Source organism: Balearica regulorum, chromosome 1, assembly GCF_011004875.1.
Source record: "Balearica regulorum gibbericeps isolate bBalReg1 chromosome 1, bBalReg1.pri, whole genome shotgun sequence".
Taxonomy (NCBI): Eukaryota; Metazoa; Chordata; class Aves; order Gruiformes; family Gruidae; genus Balearica; species Balearica regulorum.
This window is the reverse complement of record NC_046184.1, coordinates 69,974,970-69,988,422: the sequence shown is the minus strand read 5'-3', so window position 1 is coordinate 69,988,422 and position 13,453 is coordinate 69,974,970. Positions and strand designations below refer to the sequence as shown.

Below are 13,453 nucleotides of genomic sequence, written 5' to 3'. Positions count from 1 at the left end.
CTCCAGCAAAAGCAGTGCTGCTCCTGAGTGCATTTGAACTCCATTCCAGTCTGTGTATGCAGGAGCACATGAGACTCACAACCAGCCAGAATTATTTTTAAAAATTAACACAGCTGAATTTTCATCAGGTTTCACCATTACCCAGTGGCGATGTTTAAAATCAGATGCAGGGCTTGTTCTCAGTAGTACTGAAATCCTCCATTTCTGCTCAAATAATGCTGCTGCAACAGCCTTGCCTTTTGTGTTTCTTCTCCACTCAGGAAAGGCACATCCATTCCTGCTGCAGCCTTTAACAGAGCCTTTCCCAGATGCCTTACATTTGCTGTAATTAGTTAAATGACATCCCATTCCTCAGACCTCACACAGTTTAATGATGCTCTCCAGCTACAGCAAACATGCTACACATGTCGCTCAAACAAGGCTTTGCAAACATGGCTGGAGCGCTGCTAGTCCTCTGTCCTCCTAGAAAGATGATTTAGGCTTATTTCTCAAACATTCATGTTTTGATGATACTGCAATGGAGTTTTGGAAAGGTAAAGGCAAAAAGGGGTTGGTTTTTGCATCAACACGGACAGCTGTAGAATTTTAAAACTTAGATGTGCCTGTAGGAAAGTGTGGCAAAGTTTCTATTTTATATGCAGGTGTATTATTAGAATTACTTACCATTAGTCTCTGATTTTTTCCCCATAGCTGATACCTGTTTGAAGAAGTAATAATCCAAAATTAAAGTTGAATATGGGAAAACATAGCTATTTATAACAGGAAAACAAATCAAGTCCATGCAAAGGACAGATTTCCACGCACAAAACAGCTCTGCAACATAGGACTATAGAAGTTACATGCTGCCCATGGCTTTCTGTGCCTCATTGTACTTTCTTTTATAGATAAAAAGGCAGGTTAGTAACAAAAGACATGTAGAGGCCTAACTCCAACTAACTGACAGTATGAAGGCGAACAGCACCTTCCCCCTAGAAAGCCTCCCATAGAGATATTACCCTTTTAATAATGCACTGAAGTGTTACCTTAGAAGGAGATGGCTTTTCAACTGACTGCTTCTCCCAGAGATTACGTTTGCCAGATACATCTCCTGGTTTTAAATCCTGTATTTTTAAATTAATGTAAGAGAACAGAAACCAACATTAGTTCAGGTTTATTTTAATTTGGTAGAGAAAAAGTTAGAATGCAACTTCCTCAAAAAAAAAGTTGAGGAGCATCCACCAGTAGTAAATATTACATTGTCTATCAATTATAAAGCTATTCAAAATGACACTTCACATAATCACTCCACACATACATGCTTTATGACAAAAACCAATGCTGCTGCATCTATTTAGTATTGCACAGACTGGCCATATCTTATTACATTCATCCTAGGCAGTACAGTGAAAAATTACTGCATTATCAGGGTTTTAAGAAAGACAATTCCAATTTTTGCAGAAAAATGATTTTTTTTTTTTTTGGTCAGAATATTATTTCTATTAGGGAGGAATTCAAAAGTAGCTTCTCTCAGTTATTTTAGATCAGAATCAAAATATTTCATTAAAAAACCCTGTAAAAAAACAGAGTACAACAACTACTTTCAACAGAAAAGCAGATTCTCCTCTACATTCTTTAATATAGGTTTCAAAACCAAAAAAACCCCCCACAAAACCAGATGAGGTAACATCATTAGAAATAATAATATTCTCTGAAAATAAGTGTCTATGGACACTTTAAGCAAAACTTTTACTTGCAAAAGCAAGTAAAAATGTCAAGTTGCTTCATGGGGAAAAGCAGGGCTACAAATCCAGACAAAATATGCTAGGCTAGTAGCAATGCACTTGCTTAAGGACAGATGGATTGGTATCTACCTCTGTGGTTGAAACAATTTTGGACATTAGTATTCTCCTTTTCAAAAAGTATTCAAGTCCTGCACAGCTTCCAGAATCTTGTTCTTGCCATCCATAGAAAGGTAGTTTTCTGCACATGAGAATTTCTAACTTGAGATAGAAAAAGGCCCTCTGATAAATGTGAAACGTGATTCCTCCCAGAGGTATTTGCACCCAACAGAGATGCACTACAATTGATCATAATTTACAGCCAAAGAGGGTTGCTATGGTTAAGACTTTAAGCCTATTCTGTACTTCAAAAAGCAAGTTCAGCACTAACAGAGGAAGGAAGAAAACAGCAAAATTGCAGTGGATCTTATCACAAAACTACTTCCAGTGGACAAAACTACTTCCATAATCCTGAAATCATTTGGGATCTGTGATTTAAGTTCACCATAAAACCGACACCTTCATTCCCTGTACTTTTAATTGAACATTGTTCCAAAACCCACAAGAATCTTGATGGTCACAAAAGCTTTGAACAATTCTTTATTTTGGTGGAATGTGATGAGAGTAGGAAGTTATTTGCTAACTGAGAAATTTTAGGTTTTGCTTTGATTTATCCTTGTGAAAAAAGTAAAAATCACACATTACAGATGCATATCATTCTTCATAGTCAATTATGAACAGGTTTACCTGACCACCTTAGCAAACAGACCCCCAGAGAAGAATAATAGGTGGAGGGCAGGTTCCTTCAAGTAGAGATATTGAAAGAAGAAAGAACAATCTATTGAGAAAGAGGGAAATGAAGACATAGATAGAAACAGTTGGCTGAGGGGAAAACAGGAGGTTAGTTTTACGTTATCTAAAAGACTCAACTTAAAAGAAAGAGGAAAATCTGGAGGCAGATTCTGTGCTGGTTTTCAGCAGTTGTGATTAAATACAGTGACCACAATGACTTCTTTTGCTTTTATATTCATGTTTATAAGGACACAATCTCTGTGTAGCTACCAGTAAATACTGACATTAGGGACAATGCTGCAAATGTCAAGTTCCTCTTTGGGACAAACAGGAGTGTGAACTGAGAAAGTGTTTGTCAGGCTGCACCTTTTATAAAGGGCGAGTGGACTGGCAGAAAAACGCTACACAAGGACATGGGAAGAAACCAGTTCTTTAATAAAATCCCAAAGCAGGATCATTAACACCATGAGTGATGCCCTGCCATTCTCCAATATGGACACTTACAGCTCCAGTTCCTCACCCCTACCCTTCCTCACCCCACAAGTACCTGTTTCTGCTCCTTTCCACATCCACACAGCTGCTTCCCACACTCCCAGCTTATTACTTTGATAGCATTTTCTGCTCTGATTCTTGCTGAAGTAATAGGCATGCTAAAAGGCCTTCATTAGAAATTACTTTTAGGCTCTTAAAGGATTAAAGTATTGCAGTTGTGTTTAAAAATATACTCGAAAGATTTTTACAAGGCAAGGGCCAAAGAGTAAGTGTTTCATCCAAGGTCTATGGCTGGTTATTTCTAAATTAATGGCAGACCTTTCACAGGTGGGTACATTAATGTCCTTCTCTACCACAGAAGTGCTTCCTGAGCACTGTCTTTTTAGAGCACCCCTAAGCTTTAAGGTGAGAACTGCCCTATTTCACCCACCCCACCCCCTTTTCAGACTACCCAGAAGTCAGCAGCCAGAGGGCGTCAGTGAGCCTCCAAGAGAAGACATGCAGTAAGGTTCCTCCAAAGACCATCAGCTGGTTAAGGAAGCACCATCAGAATCCACATACTGAAGAGATGGTTGTTGCAGGTTTACTTACAGAAGGTTTTGGAGCAGGTGATTTATTGGTCTCTGGGGTCTTGGTTAACCACTCGTTGATACGACTGGAGACTCCAACCTTCAGTCCAGCAGTTTCCTGCAAAATAGTAAAATCTAATCAGAAGATTTTCAGAACAGTTTTTGCTATGTTTTCCACAGCTTAGATTTAAAAACAAAGCCAAGCCTGAATTTAATATAGAGGTCCTCACCGAGACTATGGCTAGCTAAGAGTCATCCTGTGTGCTCTGAAGATATTCTCCCTATGAACTACACAGTACTACTACTCTCTAGTTTTCAATAATGATAAATGTGGGTTCACAAAATCATTTCCATTTTAGTGTGCTAACCTAGGAATAAACATTAGACATACACCTGGTGTTTCTGTCATAACCGCAAACTCCAAGGAGAAAAAATCTTTAGCCTAAAAGAACAAGAGACACAAGTCTAAGTCCATATTTTTGTTATGTATTGTTTTTTTGTTTGGTTGGTTGGTTTTGGGTTTTGTTTTTGTTTTTTTTTTTTTCAAAAAAACCACATAATAGAGGAGTTAAGTGGCCTAAAATTTAAATCATTAAAATAAATATTTAAAACTTTAGAACAAATTACTGAAATTTCATGTCTATCTAATAACCCCCTTCAATCCATGGCTCAGCTTTTTGGCTACGATGAATGCTCATCAACTCATATCAATTTATAGAAAGGAAATGTTGCCTTAAGGATTTATGTAAAAAAGTTAAAGGTCTCACAAATGCTTCTATGCATTATTTATAAAACATCATCATTATCTTGCCTATTTAATCCTCCTCTGCCCCCCCAAAAAGAATCTTTCCCAACACAAAGAATTTCTTTGTACTCCGCTTGAACTACCCGGATATATTTATCTAAGATATCTGATGGGGCTCTGGAATGTCTCATAACTGAGCTCAGTATGTCACTGAATTCTTCCATTGTACTCAATATTGCAGCCACACAATTTTGTGGGTTTCTGAGGACCTCAGGATCCTTTGGGATATTCTTCACCAGTGATGTCAACAGGAGCAGCCAGGCTTACTCATAGCAACATAAATGGCAAGGTCAGGTCCATAACATAACTCTCTGTATCACTATGTAAAATTAAACACATACCTTATTTGGTGTTCCTGTCCCAGAAGGTGATGAAAAAACATTGCCCTTCTCCCACATGCTCTTGATATTACGGACACCCTCAGCTGGAACAGGAAGGTCGGAGGCTGCTGGCTTAGCTGGTCTTGCAGACTTTGTGCCCTGCAGAAGAATTGAAGCCAGTTGGTGTTTGGCGTTAAGAGCTGGAGCCACAGGGTGTTTTGACTTTGGGGCAGTACTGGGGAATGCAGCAGCTGTTAAGTGGTTCTAGCAATGATCATGCAAAGATGGAAAGAAGTACCCAGCTCAAGAGATGCCACTGAGACTCTGCCCCTTTTCATTTGCAGTTGCACCCTTGACATGACCAGCTGTGAAAACTGCAGTCACTTAGATTTTTGCACTTGTTACATTTCTAAACCTCATGGCAAACCACAGCTCTGCACACAACTGCTCCGAGGCTTTCATTTGCCATCTTTCAAGTCTGAGCACTTGAATCCTGTAAGCATAGCTCTCTCAGGAACACAGCTAAGGAAAACCTTATGCAGAGGCAGAGGAAAAAGACTGCTCCGTCATTCAGCATCAGACTCTGCTCTATCTGTCCCAGACAATTTAACCTCACAACTAGGGAATCTAGGGGTAAATTTCAGCAATTACAGAATATTTGGAATGAGGAGGTTTTTTAGAGTGAAGGATTGAGGAATTGGAGGGTTTTTTGGCAGTGTGTCTTTTGCACGGTTACCAAGAACACTGGACCAAACTCCTCCTGTTCCTTCTTTTCAAAATTCTCGTGCATTTTACGCAACACAGATTTGAGGACAATAAGAACCTGTATGAGCTGAGGCTTTGCCTCTCTAGTTGCAAAGCAAGTCAGATTTGGCAACTTTTGGAAAAATCAGAAACTCAGCAAAGGAGTAGTTTCCAGTCAGATGGGAGCTCTACATAGCTGTGAAGCTGCGTTGCCTGCCCCTTTGCCGTAGAGGACAGAAGCTGTATGCTCCTACTTCGATGATATGGGGACTACTGGATGCCGTGCTAACAATCATCTCTAATGGAGGGGTTTGAGCTACCTTCAGCTTGACAAAGATGCTGGAGGCAAGCCTGAGCCTTTCAGCACTGTCATGCATGTGCTTTTTTCATCGGGAACTGACACACAGTCTAAAACTCTCCAGCACCGATAGGCTTCCTAGCAGAAAGGTTAAATGGACAACAGCCACAGAAAAAAGCCTTTGTTAATTTATTTTTAATTACTAAATTTTCCTTTAAGTTAAAGAATAATAAAGCCTAACCAATTAATACCTTAATGCAATACCATGCTTCCCCATATGTGAACAAGAGGAGAAAAAAAAAAAATCCATCAGGGAATGAATAATGCTAGATTGCAATCACAGCTATCAAGACCATATCCCTTTTTATACTATTCTATTCCCATTACACTTAACAACCCAGCCCAGCTGGGCTGCTATATTAACCAGTAGTTTTCACATTGCCTGTACTAACTTATTTATAAAAACAGCTAAAAAACTACCCATTTTTCCTTGAAAAAGAAAAAAACCCAACAATTCTGGCTTCAAGGCACATTGTTAGCCACTACTTGTCAATATCACCTGGGGTCAAATTCTGCATTTTATTTTGATTCCATTTTTCCTTTGTCACTACTTAACTCTCTAGTTCACTAAAGTGTCTGTCTTTGCCAAGGAATTTCACTCTGAACTGGCAGCCAGCAACACAGACCCAGTTTGTTGCTCTCCTAAATAAACTGCTAAATCAGCTTTGCTCAGGATGACTATCAGCTCTCTGCAGATAATAGTCTCATCAGCCAAGAGGATGCCGACTGAGTCCTTCAAGCACTACTCCAAGCTTACAAAGCAGACAGAGTAAATTGTAGCATGAAAGGGAAGATAAGAATCTGACGCTTTGTTTAGATATATATCTAGATGTTGGTTATAAGTGTACCTCAAGCATTTTGTTCTTGAAGTTGCATTAAAAAAGTTTGTGACCAAAAATCCCTGCAATTCTTAACAGTAAAGCACAGGCTGATTAAAGTCCTAAAAGCCGTTAGTAACTAGAGCTGTCGTGACCTGGAATTAACTTACCTCAATTGCGCTAGTGTATTGCTCAAGTCTGCTGTCAATCTTTGAGACAACTGCTGTTGTGTGGGTGGGTTTCATACCACTGCAGGAAGTCGAAAAAAAGAGAGAAAGAAATTATTATTATTCCCTCCAATTAAAAACACTGCTGTTTTGACTGAACCTACTGGTTTATTGCTTTACCTCTTCTGAGCGGATTTGTTCAAAAATTCTGCTCGCTCCTCTATCTAGAAAAGAAAGAAATAAGACCTGTAAGTTTAAAGTTACTAAAAAGGCAGCCTGTGCAAGGCCAGGCTAAATGTAATTTTAAATGTCAAAAGGTCAATCTGAAAGAGATGCATTCCAACAGAAATCACCACAGACACACAAATTTTACAGTTAGGAGCCTATTATGCTACAAATTCATAAGGGTAGGTATGTTTTCTGCATTAATGGTTGCATCCTGCATATTTCTCCAGTGCCCCATTTGGAACAAGAGAATTAGCCACCAATACAGAAAGGAGAAAAGGGAAGTTTATCTTATGAAAGGGGTTGATATTCACAAAACCTATGTAAAATTTCCTCAATTTCCCACATAAAGGCAAGTATGTATCTCTTGAGACAGACAGCAACTTTAATAAAGTTTTTCCGAGTTGAGCCATCAGACTAGGCCAGGTTTGGAGCTCAGTCATGAACCCTATCTCATGCATGTCTTTGCAGGACACCGACAATTTAATTTGAGCTCCAAAAAACTGATCAGGCTGCATTCTGCTCAGGTTCAGCAGTGTCATTGCTGAGTCAGTATCTACCAGCTGTTATTATACAAACTGGTATCTTACATTTCATCATTATTTCCTACTGTGTGAGTAGGAAAATATTGTAATGTTTCCCGGGAAAAAGAATCATGAAGGTCTCATAAGACTTATGCCAAATCTCTCAATAATTTGAAAACAAAAAGACTCCACCACGGAATAAAGTTTTAAAACTTTTCAAGATGGGGGGGGGGGGGTGTGTGTGTGTTTATTTGCATTGTGGGTCAAGAAATACTTTAATCAACTTCCTCATGTCTCTTCCACATTGCATTGTCCCAGTTCTTGTCCCAAGCTCTACAGTTTCACTTAAAAGTAAAATATACACAACCAACTCCAGGGAACAGAAATGACTGTTAATCAGCCTGGCAGGATTCCTGTGGATTCCCCAGTCTGAGTACGGGCTGTCCATTTTCAAGTAACTTTAACAGTGACTGCTGTGGCATTCATGCCTTCAAAATAAGGCAACGACAGCCTTTCCTTTAAATGGTTCTCCTCGGTGCCCTTAGCATCCAGGCTGTACCAGAATACTAAATCCCACAGCAATCCCATCAAAGGGCATGCATGTTGTATTTCTCAAGCCCACACAAGCAAAAACTCAGTTCACTTCAGCGCAGAATTTGCCAAACAAGCTGGAGTTGTTCCAGCGCAAAGGCACCTCTAAAAACATATATACACAATTTAAAGAGTAATTTACGTTAAGAGTTTTAGTTGCCAACATTGGATCCAAACACAGCCCTGAGTGGAAAGAGAGGCTTTGCTCGGGGATGTTCCAACTGCTTAACGCACTGTTGTCACAAGGTGGCAGCCATACACCAGGCAAGAGCTGAAGAGCCTGCACACCCACACGGGTTTGGAGCTGTCACTCTCCCTCTGCCAGCCTTAACAGTTTCCAAGTTAGTTTCACCCAGAGGAAATACAGTCCGCATTGCCATAAAACGAGCAAGTAAATTATTTTATTAAAAGTGACTAAACAGATCTACAATGGTTGCTTAAAACATGTCACCTCTCCTCAATTATGGTACAGTAGGAAAAATTTCCCACAATGCTGATTTCTGGGTCATAACCAGCAATGCATCAAAATGATGAGTTACACCAACAAGAAACGCTGGTTTCTCCCATGCTCGGCATGAACAGGTAATTCCCTGACTGCATCAATGAAACCCTGGCTGGCAGCAAGGACAAAGAATATGGACTACCTCAAAGAGCCAGGACTCAAGGTAACCATCTAATAATTTGCTTACAGCATCTTCTAGTACAGATGAACTGAGATTCCACTTGAAATCTTACAAAAGGGACAGATGTTAAAAGATGCTAACAGTAAACTCTTTATAGTCTTCCTGCGTTCAGGATGAAGCGATGTTTCTACGCAGCAGGAAAACCTGGCGGCAGTAGTCACTGGTGTACAAGGGGGATAAGTTGGGGGGAAGACGGACATGTATTCTTGGGGCTGTAGTAAAAAAACTGGGGGTCATTCTTTACCCATTAGAAACAGCAGTTCTCAGAGCTGCTGTGGTATCAGGAACAAGTCAGGGATTGTTCAGAACAGGAGAGTGAGGAATAAGTTAAACAGGAAAGCAGAGTTAGGAAGCGACCCTCAGAGCTGAACATGGTCCTCTTCCCAAGGAAGCAGGTGCTTTGCGTGGATGGATAACACATCTTTTGCTCCTTTATATGAGAATTTGTTCTAGAGCATGTTCCTCAAAACACAGTATGCATGGAACAGAAGCATACATTGAATACACTTAGAGCAAACACACCTGTATGCACACATGTATTCAACATATGGATCAAACACATTTAGACTGCACAGCAACATCTAAAGGTCATTTACCCACTGCAGACCACATGAACTCCATGCAAAGAATTTAAAATGTTTGGCACGTACAGTAAACAGTATTACAAAATAGATCTGTAAGAGAAATAGGCAAAGCAATGTGGTTAGCACAAAATGCAAGATATTTCCTCAATTTGAGACCAGGAAATAAGAATAATCTTTTTGCTGCATTCATTTTAACAGCATCTTATTAAATAGCTTGGACTATGTTTTGTCACCACGGAATACTTTCCAAAGTCTCTGACACAGAACATACAAGGAATCCAAATGGTCACCCTGCCGGCCTCTAAATTATGACCAGAGAGAAGGAACACAGGCTGCATCTCTCCCACCTTAACCTCAGTTGCTTGAAAGTTAAGCATTCAGTCGAAATTACTCATTTGGTTCTCTCTATAGTCAGTGGAGAGGCAGAGGATCTCACTTCACCCTAGGAAAGGTCAGATTGCTTGTCCACTGAGGGTGGCTCTCTTTCTATTAACTACCAAAGAAGCTTAGATTAGGCAACAAAATGCTTAGATGGACACCTACCCTTCTGCTGGTAAAGTCAGATGAATTGAAACCAATGGACATAAATCAAAACCATGAGGAGTCTCACACCTGATTAGGGCCTTACTCAATGGCGTCAGCACATACAAGTGGCAAGGAATAAATTAAGCAAGATGTCATGCAGAGATAATGTATGCATTTATCCATATTCAATATTATATAGACATGCTTTGTTTGCTGATTGTGCAAGAAATGTCTTGCCTATTAAAAACGCATGTGCTGGTTTTTGGCTGGCACAGAGTTAATTTTCTTCATAGCAGTTAGTATGGGGCTATGGTTTGGATTTGTGCTGAAAACAGTGTTGATAATACAGAGATGTTTGTGTTACTGCTGAGCAGTGCTTACACAGACTCCAAACCTTTTCTGCTTCTCACATCATCACTGCAGCCATGAGTAGGCTGGGGGTGCGCAAGAAGTTGGGAGGGGACACAGCTGGGACAGCTGACCCCAACCACTCAAAGGCATATTCCATACCATATGACGTCATGGTCAGCACATAAAGCTGGGGGAAGAAGAAGTAAGAAGGGGATATTCAGAGTGATGGCATTTGTCTTCCAAAGTAACTGTTACGTGTGATGGAACCCTGCTTTCCTGGAGATGGCTGAACACCTGCCTGCCCTTGGGAAGTGGTGAAGGAATTCCTTGTTTTGCTTTGCTTGTATGTGCGACTTTTGCTTTACCTATTAAACTGTCTTTATCTCAACCCATGAGTTTTCTCACTTTTACCCTTCTGATTCTCTCCCCCATCCCACCATTGGGGTAGTGAGCAAGCAGCTGTGTGGTGCTCAGCTGCCGGCTGGGGTTAAACCATGACAGTCCTTTTTGGCTCCCAACGTGGGGCAACAAAAAGGACTGTCATGGTTTAACCCCAGCTGATAATTAAGCACCACACCACCACTCGCTCACCACTCTGCCCGCTGCCCCAGTGGGATGGGGAGTAGAATTGGAAAAAAACACCTCATATCCAACAGGTGGAAGAACCTAGTAGAAATCCATTTGAAGTGGTAGTCCCTGGGAGTAAAGTGGCTTTCTCCTTATCCTCCCCGAGTGGCTCACACACTCTTTTGCTTCATTAAGCACAGTTAGGCTTTTTCCTGCTGTCAGCAGCATCTGTGCAGAGTGCACCAATTTACTCCAGTTTACCTGCCAGACTGGAGTGCTGCCATCAGCATCAAAGATGGGGGAAAAACAAATGTCACAAATCCTGTTCTTACCACTCTATCTTCCCTCTGCTGCAAAAGTAGCTCATTTAGGAAAAAACTGATTGTGTAGGGTCTAATTCTTTCCAGTGACGGCTCCAGCTGTCAGGTATTGAGAGCAATAATGAGATAGACAAGACAGGTTTTTTAAGGAAAGGAAGAAAAACCCCAAAACCAAAAAACCTTCAAGTCCTGAAAAGTCCTATCTTCTGGCTTAGCTGTCAGCATTGCCTTGCAGAAAGTGCAGGCTGCCACATCAGCCTGTGTTTCCCAGAAGACATTTTCTGTAAAGACAGGAGATATCTCAGGCTCTCAGCATCCTGCCATTGCTTCCTCCCCTCAACGACTAATTGCTTTTGCATTTCTGTAGTGGTGGAGCTCATCCCCAAGAAGAGACTTAGTACTGAAATATCCTGTTTGCTCCTGATTAACCCAGACAATAGTTATACAAGAAGTCAGTAACACTCCTTCCCAAAGTAAAATGAGGAATTAACTTCTCTAAAAAGGAAAATGAACAAAGATTATGCAGAAAATCTGATTGTTCCACTGCAGCACCATTTCTGTGAACTAAACTAGGGAAAGCACTAGCTAGAGCAGGATGGGAGAGCAGCAGAGGTTGTTCCAGTCTTTTTCCTTGTAAAAAACAAAACAAAACCCACCACCACCAACAACAAACACAACTGAGAGAGGACATTGGCTGAACAGAGGTTTGGTACTGCTGCTACTGCCCACAGGGACTCCACCAGCCCTGAGAAATTCAAGCTGCTTCTGTCCTTGAGCTAGTGATGAACTTGCCCTGTATTTACTTTGCATGCTTCCTCTTCACTGTCCCCTTGGATAGGACCAGCCCACGTGCTGTCACTGGGAGGACTCCACGATGCTGTAGTAGTTCTGCTGAAGTAGTGTCTCAGGTTTCAGGGAAATACTGTATTTAACAGTTAAAACAACAGGAGCTGTCAACACTGTGTAGGCTGTGATTTAGTAGAGGACAGACTAGATAATCACAGTAGTTCTTTCTAAATATAAGCATGTATATATTATGTCCATGTTTGTGTACATACATTTATAAATGTGCATCCATGAGACATGTAATTCATGGAGATGAGTAGCACATCTTGGTCTCTCAACTCTGAATCTGCATGTCATCATACCAGTCCATGCCCTGCCTGATGGATAAATGCAGTGTCCAGAAGACTGTAATATGCCACGCTCCTTTTCAGTTTATCTCCCTTTCTTTCCTTTGTTCTTGCAGTTCACTTGGTAAACGGCATGACCTGCTTTCCTCATCTAAGTCTCTCCCAGGAATTCTTTTTCTTCCCAAAAAACTTATCACATTAGGAAGGACAAAGAAGGAGAGAAAGATGCTTTGCCTGAGTGATCTAGGAGAAGTCAGAACGTGCACATGTATCATACAGTATTTAATACTGAGCCTTCCTTTTTTCATTATTAATTCCAACCGCCCACCCACAACTGTGCATTTAGGGTTCTCACATGACTCATGACACATCTAACCAGATGATACATTAATCAAGGGAGAAAATATGTGCCAGATGCTTTACAAGTCAAAAGATAACTTGGGCAGTGCATAACATGCAACGAGAAAGCAGTGTACTGACCAGCTTAGACCAGCCTGAGAAGTCTGTCCAATTGAAAGGTAACAAAACATACTGTCTTCTAAAAACTGGAGTTTGACATCAGGTTATTAAAATGAGATTATTCTCTCCTCTGCTATTGACCACAGAAGGCCAAGAAACAATTTAGGGTGTGAAGTTCAACAGCATTACATATCTACTCTGGCCACCCACAGACACTGGACTGGAATATGTACAGTATCACCAATTTCTCAGAGAGAGAACCAGAAAAAGTGTGTACAAAGTTGCATATATGAGTTTTTGTAACAAACAACTTCTACTTAAACCAGCAGCAATTATCATCATTAAAAAATTGGACCTTGGATGCTTAACAACATTTGGAAAATTCCAGCTTTCCTCTAAAAATACACTTAGTAGAACAGTGTAGCATCAGTCCAAAAGCTCTCTGAAAGCTATTAACCTCCTGCCAAATCCAGTGTTTTTTCCCACCCTCCCCAAAATTATGATCTATATCTTTCTATTATGTGTTTTCAAGTATAATTTCCTCTCTTCTGAGTCATCTGTGAACTAAAGCTCCAAATGTATGTCATAAAAGGCATCTCAATAAAAAGAAAGAAGAAAAAGAAGCCCTCCCAGGAGGGCTGGGAAGAAGCTGTACACTTATATTGTCTG

The 13,453-nt window shown here is 40.5% G+C and overlaps 1 protein-coding gene across 15 annotated transcripts in view; it reads right to left on the bottom strand.

The window, feature by feature from the left end:
• The window catches only part of CALD1 (caldesmon 1), a 203,404-nt gene that overhangs the window by 2,462 nt on the left and 187,489 nt on the right, over positions 1-13,453 (bottom strand). For all 15 annotated transcript variants that reach the window (XM_075757335.1, XM_075757324.1, XM_075757313.1 and 12 more), the window contains 6 exons: positions 7,003-7,046; positions 6,826-6,904; positions 4,757-4,894; positions 3,633-3,728; positions 1,023-1,100; positions 664-697 (listed from right to left, as the gene is read on the bottom strand). In XM_075757335.1, coding sequence (XP_075613450.1) covers positions 664-697; positions 1,023-1,100; positions 3,633-3,728; positions 4,757-4,894; positions 6,826-6,904; positions 7,003-7,046 — 469 coding nt within the window. The remainder of the gene's footprint in view (positions 1-663; positions 698-1,022; positions 1,101-3,632; positions 3,729-4,756; positions 4,895-6,825; positions 6,905-7,002; positions 7,047-13,453) is intronic.